The sequence below is a fragment of the Capra hircus genome, chromosome 16 (assembly GCF_001704415.2).
Source record: "Capra hircus breed San Clemente chromosome 16, ASM170441v1, whole genome shotgun sequence".
Taxonomy (NCBI): Eukaryota; Metazoa; Chordata; class Mammalia; order Artiodactyla; family Bovidae; genus Capra; species Capra hircus.
In genome coordinates, this window is record NC_030823.1 from 75,327,135 (window position 1) to 75,337,936 (window position 10,802).

At 46.9% G+C, this 10,802-nt stretch overlaps 1 protein-coding gene across 4 annotated transcripts in view; it reads right to left on the reverse strand.

The window, feature by feature from the left end:
* DENND1B (DENN domain containing 1B) overlaps window positions 1-9,387 on the reverse strand; it is a 271,053-nt gene extending 261,666 nt beyond the window's left edge. For 2 of the 4 annotated variants that reach the window (XM_018060808.1, XM_018060806.1), the window contains exon 1: window positions 9,219-9,387. In XM_018060808.1, coding sequence (XP_017916297.1) covers window positions 9,219-9,274 — 56 coding nt within the window. In that variant the 5' untranslated portion in view covers window positions 9,275-9,387. Of the gene's footprint in view, window positions 1-861; window positions 931-9,218 lie in introns of those variants that run through there. The other 2 variants (XM_018060809.1, XM_018060807.1) reach the window with 1 other exon arrangement.

Here is a 10,802-nt window from a genome sequence, read left to right on the forward strand (position 1 = left end):
GCAAGCCATATAAATTACTCTGCAAATTCCTCAGCCGTCCCACTATTAAGTTGCTTCAACGGGAATAATCTGAACTCGGGTGAGCCTCCCTCCTAATCCAGTTAATGTCAAAAGATATACTTTTTAAAGTCCCATACTAGCACCCTCCCCCAACATACCAAACACTGAAGAAAATTATTTTCCTATTTTCCTAAGTCTTTAGAACCTCTCTTAAGTGTAAATAAAAAATACTCTGTCACACTGGGAAATGTTGAAGGCTTTTAGCGCTAAAAGAAATATATACACGATATTCATGAACTCGGGTAGGGTGGGGTGGGGGTTGGTTTAACAGGGTGTCAAAGGAAGAAAGAAGGAATTTTTTTGCAAAGTAAGTTTCCGGAGGAAAATATAAAACTGCCCCTAAGATAACTGAAACAAAACCACCACACTGTTCAGATGGCTTTTTGCCTGCTGAAGGTCCTGAAGAAAGCCCAAGGGGCACCCAAGGGTGCTGCTGACCACAGGGAAAACACTCCCTCCGCGAGCCCCTCCTGCCGGCGCCGGCATTCCACGCCCGGGGCACCTTTCTGCCCTGAGAAGGGGCCGCAGGAGGGAGACCCGGGGCCGCCGGTAAACACCCTGGAAGCGCGCCGGGAGGGCAGTCACGCCCGAGCCGCCGGCCAGCCCGGCGCGCGGCAGGGGGGAACCGGCCTCACGTCCGCCCGCCTCCCGGGACCCGCAGCGCCGCGCCGGCGCCCAGGCCTCCGCCCGGGCCGCGCGCCCCGCGCCGCCCGCAGGCCCGCGGCCTAGGCAGCCGGGGGAGCCGGGGCTGGGGGGCCGGGGTCCGCGGAGGGGCCGCCGCCCGCCCCCGCGCGCACTCACTTGGTCCTGCAGTCCATGGCTACATGTCGCGGGGCGCGCCCGCCCGCCGGCCGCCGCGGGAACGGCTGCGCGCAGCGCGGCGGCCCGGCCCGGCGGAGAGGCCGCGCCCCGCCCCGCGCCTCTGTGACAGCGCGGCCGCCGCCCCGCCCCCGGCCCGGCCCGGCCGCCCCGCGCTCCCTGCGCCGCCCGCGAACCAGGAAGTGGGCGCGCGGCGCCGGCGCGGGGCCGCCTCACCTGGGCCGCGCGGGCGCGAGCGGGCCTGCCCGAGGGCCCGCCGTGCACCCGACCGCCAGCGGCTCGGGCGGCCGCGTGCGCCCCCGGAGCCGGCCTGGGCTCGGGGTGGGGGCGCTCAGCGCCGCCGACCCCCGCCCGGGAAAGCCAAGTACCCGACAGGGCACCCGGCCCCCGCGGTGCGCGCCGCGCGCGCCCCCGGAGCCGGCCCAGGCTCAGGGGGGCTGGAGGGGTTGCGGTTCAGGGCCGTGCCCCCGGCGGTGGGGGTGCTCAGGGCCGCCCCGCCCCGGAAAGCCGACTGCCCTGCAGGGCACCTGCACCCCGCGGTGCGCGCCGCCCTGCGTCCGAGCAACCGTTAACCCTTGGTGTGGGGGAGGAGGGGGCGCCGCATGACTTTCAGGCTGCACATCCCGATCTCCAGGCGCCGCGCTCGGCCCCTGGCGTCCCTGCCACTGGGCCTGGGTACCTCCTAGGGGATCCAGAGCCGCCCCTCCTGAATCAGCAAGGTTCAGGGGTGCACCTGCTCAGGAGCCCAGCCCGGCAGCCAAATAGCACTGCTCCTCTGGCCTTGCACATCGTCGGGGACACAGACCTCCCCCCGTCACGGCCGCCATGTGGCCAAGGACTCACTTAGGGACCCATCCACGGAGAGGCAGGCCTTGGGTGCAGCCCGAGGGCAGAGGGGCCTGAACTAAGAGCTGCCGCGTGCAGAGCCCTGGGGAGCGCGGGAGCAGCTTGTACGTGTACGCACCGTCCCAGCCCTTGTGGTCACTCTGTGACAGGCGCTTTCACCAGCATCTTATAGATGAAGAAGCAGGCCAAGCCAGCCCATGGTGATGGCCAAGATGGCCTGTACCGCCTCTCTCCCTCTTGTGTGGCCTCCTGTGTAGGATCTACCGAGAAGAGAAGTAGAAACAGCCTTAGGATGGACGTGCGAAGGTGGTCCAGGGCTGGGCGGCTACACAGAGACCTTCCGGAGAAGGCGTCTCCCGTCCGTTACCACCCCTGACACATTGCCTCGGTGTTTTTCATCCCAATAGAGGTTGCTTCGGAGCTTCTTCATGCAAAAGGAAAGATGATGAGAAGAAACCAGATGTGGTATGAATAGAGTGAGTCATGAGACATACAACTCAGACGAGGAGGCTTGGGAATGAAAGAATTTAGAATCAAGAACCTAAAATTAAACTCAAGTATACCAGCCCGCACACATTCTGGCCCAAGATGACTGTTACTTGGTGAACAAAGAAAGAGTCGTGATGCGTGGCATCTAAAATGAGCACAGGACATAATGGGGAAACAGAAAGATTATATTTTGGCAAATGTGTTGTCATAGCTTGACTTGGGGTGAGACACTTCAGTTTCTCAGTTCCTACATTTGTAAAATGGGAATTATTACTTGTGTATCACATGAACAATATGATGTTCAAGTTTAATAAAAGTGCTACTGATTGTGTGATCTTTTGAGAAATCATTCTGTGGATTTCAGTTTCACAATGAGGCAAAATACACCACATCATCTTTTTTTCCCAAATAAGACTCTTTTCTACATAAGAAGTTACTATAGTCCAAAGCCTTGAAAACACATCCATAAATTCAAAAACCACTTCTGCTCCAAGCAGACTTCTCCTTTCATTATAATTAATTCTTCTCCAAAGAAAGGAACCCTACCTGAGGTGCCTACAGGAGTTTTTAATTTGTGGTGAGGTACTACTAATACAATTGTTTTCCCCAACCATTTGTTGGGATTTAACTGACAGTCCTTGCAGGGTGGGGAAGATCCCCTGGGGGAGGACATGGCAACCCACTCCAGGATTCTTGCCTGGACAGAGGAGCCTGGCCATGGGGTCATACAGAGAAGCGACTTAGCCCAAGCGCACACAAGTAACAATCATACCCGTGCATATTGTTTTAAATTTACTCTAAGTGAACATATGTACACGGAAAACAAATCTTTTTTAAACCAGCTTTTAGGCTGACCGTGATGAGGTTTATATATCCTGATACTACTGAGATAAAAGGGATAGAAACACAGATGGACACAATTTGTATGTTTGTTTAAAATTACTGAAAAAAGATTTTGTATACAGTTATGTTAGGTTTTATTGAAACCAGTGGTAAGATTTAGCAGTTTTAGAACTTTTGACACAACTGGTAGAGAACTCTACAAAGGGCAAGCCTTCAAAGTGCTGTTAGATCTTCCTAATATCATATTTCAGCAGTATTATTTCCTACTTGACAACTAATGTGAGCATATTTCTCTCTCAGGACTACAGAGAGAAATATTTCTACTTTGGGAGAAATAACCTCAGATATGCAGATACCACTTTAATGGTAGAAAGTGAAAAGAAACTAAAAGAGCCTCTTGATGAGGTGAAAGAGAAGAGTGAAAAAGCTGGCTTAAAATTCAACATTCAGAAAACTAAGATCATGGCATCCGGTCCTATCACTTCATGGCAAATAGACGGGAAAAATGTGGAAACGGTGTCAGATTTCATTTTCTTGGGCTCCAAAATCAACGCAGATGATGACTGCAGCCACGAAATTAACACACACCTGCTCCTTGGAAGAAGAGCTTTGGCAAACCTAGACCAGTGTATTAAAAAGCAGAGACATCTGCTTTACCTACAAAGGTCTGAATATTCAAAGCTATGGTTTTTCCAGTAGTCATGTGTGGATGTGAGAGTCAGACCATACAAAAAAAAAAAAAAGGCTGAGTGCTGAAGAACTGATGCTTTCAAACCGTGGTGCTGGAGAAGATTCTTGAGAGTCCCTAGGACAGCAAGGAGATCCAACCAGTCAATCCTAAAGGACACCAACCCTGAGTATTCATTGAAAGGACTGATGCTGAAGCTGGAGCTCCAATACTCTGGCCGTCTGTTGAGAAGAACTGACTCATTGGAAAAAACCCTGAGGCTGGGAAAGATTGAGGGCAGAAGAGGGCCACAGAGGATGAGATGTTTAGATAGTATCACTGACTCAATGGACATGAGTTTGAGCAAGCTCTGGGAGGTAGTGAAGGACAAGGAAGCCTGGCATGCTGTAGTGCATGGGGTCTCAAATAGTCAGACACAACTGAGCAACTGTAACAACAGTAGTCAAAGTACATAGTCTATATGTGGTCAAAGGACTTAGTCTATAAGCTAATAATATTTAAATGTTTTCAGCTTATTTTAATTGTGTGTGTTTGTAAAGAATATATATTCTTCAGCTCTTGAATAAGGTGTTCTAGAAATACATCCTTGGGAAATTCTCTGGTGGTCCACTGGTTAGGGCTCTGCACTTTCACTGCCAAGGGCGCAAGTTCATTCCCTGGTCAAGGAACTAAGATCCCACAAACCACATGGCACAACCGAAATATAAATAAATAAAAATAAAAGATATGTCCTTGATCAAATATTATGTTTGTGCTTTTGACATCTTCTATTACTAGATTTTCATCTGCTTGATACAATTCAATTAATAAAAGAGATGACTTAAAATCTCCTAATTGATGATGGATTTGTCTATCTCAATTTAAAGTTCTTTCAGTTTTTGCTTTATATAGTTTGGGCCTGTGTTATAATACGCAAGCCACTTTATAATTGTTATTTCTGGCTAGTAAACTTACATTGTGTTGTAACTTTCTGAAACTCTAGCAATGCTTTTGCCTTAGTGTCTAAACAGCTTGCTCCTGATGAGATCAGTTCAGTTCAATAGCTCAGTCGTGTCCAACTCCCTGCAACCCCATGAACCGCAGCACGCCAGGCCTCCCTGTCCATGACCAACTCCCGGAGTTTACCCAAACTCATATCCATTGAGTCAGTGATCCCATCCAACCATCTCATCCTCTGTCGCCCCCTTTCCCTCCTGCCCTCAATCTTTCCCAGCATCAGGGTCTTTTCAAATGAGTCAGCTCTTCACATCAAGTGGCCAAAGTATTGGAATTTCAGCTTCAACATCAGTCCTTCCAATGAACACTCAGGACTGATCTCCTTCAGGATGGACTGGTTGGATCGCCTTGCAGTCCAAGGGACTCTCAAGAGTCTTCTCCAACACCACAGTTCAAAACCATCAACTCTTAGGCGCTCAGCTTTCTTTATAGTCCAACTCTCACATCCATACATGACCACTGGAAAAACCATAGCCTTGACTAGACGGACCTTTGTTGGCAAAGTAACGTCTCTGCTTTTTAATATGCTGTCTAGGTTGGTCATAACCTTCCTTTGCCTACTATTAGTATCAATCTATCTCCTTCATCCTATTACATCAAAACTTTCTAAGACATTATGTGCAGATGGATCTAACTAATGTGAATTTTGGCTTTCAATCTAGTCTGATAATCACTCTTAGATTGAGTGTTTAGGCTGCTGCATGTTTTATAACTGCTGACATATTTGAGTTCATCTCCACCATGGAGTACTTTGCATTCGTCTTCTCTGGGTCTGTTTTCTTTCTCTCATCTTTGCCTTCTTTAGAATTAATTTTTCTTTTGTGCTTTCACTTCTCCCTAGTTCTAGCTTGGAAGTTATATAGTCTGTTCCTATTCACTTAGTGACTAACCTAGAAATTTTAACAGGCAAATTTATGTGATTAAATCCAGAATTTATCAATATATCAACCTTCTCTCAAACAACACATGGACCTTTGAAATACCCTCCGAAACTACAATACATTACTGATGTTGTTTTATACTGTCAATGTTTGTTTAAATTTATCCAGAAGTTTGCCACTTATTTTGCTCCTTTTTTTTTAAATTATTTTTTTAACCATGCCACATAGTATGTGGGGCTTCCCTTGTGGCTCAGCTGGTAAAGAGTCTGCCTGCAACGCAGGAGACCTGGAGATACCTGTGTTGGGAAGATCCCCTGGAGAAGGGAAAGGCTACTCACTCCAGTATTCTGGCCTGGAGAACTCTATGGACTATAGTTGCAGAAATTTCCATGGACTATAGTTCCATGGACTATATGGGGTTGCACAAAGTCGGTCATGACTAAGCAACTTTCACTTTCACAGTACGTGATACCTGTGTTGGGAAGATCCCCTGGAGAAGGGAAAGGCTAACCACTCCAGTATTCTGGAGGGTTACCACTTATTTTGCTCCTTTTTATTATTATTATTATTTTAGCCATGCCACATAGTATGTGGCCTACCTGTTCATCACCAGCTCTTGGAGTCCACCCAAACTAATGGCCGTCAAGTTGGTGATGCCATCCAGCCATCTCATCCTCTGTCATCCCCTTACCCTCCTGCCCTCAATCTTTTCCCAGCATCAGGGTCTTTTCAAATAAATCAGCTCTTCGCATCAGGTGGTCAAAGTATTGGAGTTTCAGCTTCAACATCAGTCCTTCCAATGAACACCCAGGACTGATCTTTAGGATGGACTGGTTGGATTGCCTTGCAGGCCAAGGGACTCTCAAGAGTCTTCTCCAACACCACAGTTCAAAAGCATCAATTCTTCAGCACTCAGCTTTCTTTATAGTTCAACTCACATCCATACATGACCACAGGAGAAACCATAGCTTGACTAGACAAACCTTTGTTGACAAAGTAATGTCTCTGCTTTTTATTACATTGAACATTTTAAATTCTGTTTCTGATCATTCCAATCTCTGAAGCATTTGTGGGTATGATTCTACTGACTTTTTCCTTCTGCCTTTCACTTATCGTCCCTTCTTTGTTCTATATTTGGTGGCTTCCTTTTGTTCCTTGGAGCTTTAGACATGGAAACTTTGTGAAAGCTGGAAGGAAGTTGAGTTCTCTGGAGAGGGTGTTCATTTATCGCTGGTAGATGTTGAAACTTTTCAGACCACCCTTGTGGGATCTGGCTTTGGGTTATGAATACTCCAGGAGGATTAACTCTGCTCCAGAGTGTGAGACACACAGTGTTCCTTGAATCCCTTCGGAGTGCCAGGTTCTGTTCAGTCCAGTTCTTCAGTCGTTCACTCGTGTCCGACTCTGTGACTCCGTGGACTGCAGCGTGGCAGGCCTCCCTGTCCATCACCAACTCCTGGAGTTTACTCAGACTCATGTCCATTGAATTGGTGATGCCATCCAACCATCTCATCCTAATATCTAGGCTTCCCAGGTATCTCAGTGGTAGAGAATCTTCCTACCAATGCAGGAGACCTGGATTCAGTCCCTGGGATGGGAAGATCCCCTAGAGAAGGGATGGCAACCCACTCCAGTATTGTTGCCTGGAGAATTTCATGGACAGGAGAGCCTGGGGGACTACAGTCCATGGGGTCACAGAAGAGTCGAACACGCCTAAGTGACTGAATAAGAACAATAATGTCTACCTTCCTCAAGTCCAACCCAAATAGCACCTAACTTATACACCCTTACATATTAATGTTATGGAGAAATCAAAGTTCAGGGCATTTAGCGAGACTAGTGTCCCGCTTCAAAATGTATTCAGTTCAGTTCAGTCGCTCAGTAGTGTCTGACTCTTTAAGACCCCATGGAACCGCAGCGCGCCAGGCCTCCCTGTCCATCTCCAACTCCCAGAGCTTCCTCAAACTCACGTCCATTTAGTCAGTGATGCCATCCAAACATCTCATCCTCTGTCGTCCCCTTCTCTTCCCGCCTTCAATCTTTCCCAGCATCAGGGTCTTTTCAAATGAGTCAGTTCTTCGCATCAGGTGGCCAAAGTATCGGAGTTTCAGCTTCACCATCAGTCCTTCCAATGAATATTCAGGACTGATTTCCTTTAGGATGGGCTGGTTGGATTTCCTTGCTATCCAAGGGACTCTCAAGAGTCTTCTCCAACACCACAGTTTAAAAGCATCGATTCTTCAGTGCTCAGCTTTCTTTATAGTCCAACTCTCACATCCATACATGACTACCGGAAAAACCATAGCTTTGACTAGATGGACCTTTGTTGGCAAAGTAATGCCTCTGCTTTTTAATATGCTGTCTAGGTTGGTCATAATTTTCTTCCAAGCAGCAAGCATCTTTTAATTTCATGGCTGCAGTCACCATCTGCAGTGACTTTGTCGCCCCGAAAAATAAAATCTGTCACTGTTTCCATTGTATTGGGTTGGCCAAAAATCTCATTTAAGTTTTTCCGTAAGATCTTATGGGAAAACCAAACAACCTTCTTGACCAACCCAATACTATGATAACCATAAAGGCAATCCCTGGCCTCCTAACCCCCATCCATTTACACAATGTGTCCATGCAGAAATAGGCCTTAGACATAAATGAAGAGACACTGATAGCAGGAGTACCTGCCCTGACCGCTCTGTCCCCTGCGGAGTGTGGAAAGGGGAACAGTATTGTCAACTCTAGAACTGTATTTCTTAAATAATACCTTAATATTACTTTGAGTTTAAAACAACTTAGCTAGACTCAAATGGGCCATGAGCTTCATTTTATTTCAAGGTTTTCAGTTCCAAACAGCTAACTTAGAACTGAACTTTTAGACACAATCCTCTCATGAGTGCATGAGATCCAAGTGAGGCCTTCCCTAAGATTGCATGCTGCATTGCCTCCTAATGTTCTTCCTGGTAAAACTTTATTAATAGCACAACCACCTTCATTTATTTTGGAAGAAAAATCCTTTATATAAAGTATATAACAAGTCAAATTTCTTGAAGTCTTTAGAAAACTATCTTGAAAACTTTTTAGTAGGACCTGCCTTTTAATACCAACTGAGATAGAATTGTTAAAAAGAATATTCTTTAAGCGTGTTATTCCTTTTATGCTTAACACCAATATCATGAAATTGAATCTAAAGGTAAAAATCTCTTTCAGAATGACATATGAACTACTTTTAAAATAGAGAGAAAGTAGAAGAGATTTGGGAGCAATATCTCTCCTGAACATATTCTTACCTTGAGTTGTTTTCACATCTCTGGGCCTATAAAGTTAGCATTCTATATTAATTTGAAAGCCAGCTTCGAAAGCTGTCTTCCAGTTTGGAGACAAAGGGATCAGATCATTCTTAACATCTTTACTACCAAATCTGAACATATCCAAATGTTTATACAATTCAAATGGGAAAGGATATTTCTTTCTTCTGCTTTTAAACTTGTAGTGAAAAAGACTTTAAGTGAAATTCTCAAAAATAATACAGCAAAGAGATTCTCTTCCCCCCACCACCCCATTCCAGGTGATTTGCCCAAAATTAGGAAGTCACATTCTGTTACCTCTGGCCACCTTCAGCTAGTTCACGTTTACCTTTGTTCTTCAATTCGCTAGACATTGGAAGATTTTAAACAGTCCTTGCAGTTAAGAAAAAAGAATATTCAGAGCAGAGTTATCAGCCACCAATGGGAACCAGAGAAGACAAGCTTTCCTGGTGACTCTGGCTTGCAAGAAGCAGAGCGGTGTTTGTATAACCCTGTGCAGTGCGTGGGAAAGACTGCTAACCCCGCCCACCAGACACTCCACAGAAATAGACGTCTGCATTGTCGGAGGCTCTGCTCACACCCACCTGATACTCTGCAGAGGCTGAGTGATCACACCCGATGAACAATGACGGTGGAATTTACTGGAAGGAAGCAGAAGAGCAGCTAATGCGATGTTACAAGTGCAACGCAGTCAGTAATCCTTAGAAGCAGCCGTCATCCGGATGCAAACAGAGAAATGATTCCAACAGATTCCTGTATGGCAAGTTCTACTTTGCTAAAACAGTGACGAGGCAGACATGACATGCACTTAGATCAGAGCGACTCTAGGGAGAAAAAGAATACCAGCAAACAGAACTCAGTCAAATACAGCTGAACAGGTACAGCAGAAGGTCCTTGAAGTGGTACATGGGGATTCTAAACTCCCAAATGTTTGACTATTTTCCACTTTCTTACCGGTGCAAATGAAAAGATACAAATCAACATGGACTGAGATGTCTCCTGGTCATCATCTTGTCTCTCTGCTGATTTTTCTGATGTCACAGATCTGAGACATAGGCAAGTGTCTCGGCTTGTAATCTTCCCTGGGAAGGAAGGAGCCATGGATGGAAGCTCCATGAAACGGATCAAGGTCTTCCTAGTTTGGTGGGGATTTGCGTACTTTGTAGAGAGGACTCAGTCTTGCCCACGTTTCCTCATTCACTGTGCACAATTTCATCAACCTTTTCAAGCACTCTGGAGCTTGCCAATCAGGATGGCTGAACGGGGCAGGAATGCAGGAGAGCTCAGGACCATGACTCAGCCCCTGCACCCGTGGAGGCTGACTGCTCTGTCTGTCGCTGCACAAACGCCTCTTGGACCTCCCTTCTCTCCCTCTGTGTTGAACTGCGGACAAGGAAACTAGGGCATTAGTCTGTGCGCTGTGAAGGGTAACTGTACTGTGGTTACTTAACCTCACCATGGTTACTTAAGAAAACTACCAAGGGACTTCCCTGATGGTCCAGTGGTTAAGAATCAGCCTTCCAATGCAGGAGACATGGGTTCGATCCCTGGTCAGGGAACTAAGATCCCACAGGCCTCAGGACAACGAAGCCTGCGAGGCACAATGAAAGATGCCGAATGATGCGACAAAGATCCCACATGCCACAACTAAGATGCAACACAACCAAGTAAACAAGCAAGTAAGCAGTAAAAGACAGGAAAGAAAACTACCGACTGGCCACTGGTAATTCCTATTCCGCGATGTCAGAAGGCCGCTGATCCCCACATGACCCATTTCCTTCTGTCGCTGATGCTTAACACAAGCATGTTGCTCTTCCCCTTTAAATAAGCAGGTGTGAACTCTTAAGTAGTCCCTGCATGACTTCATGAGGAGTGGCCCGA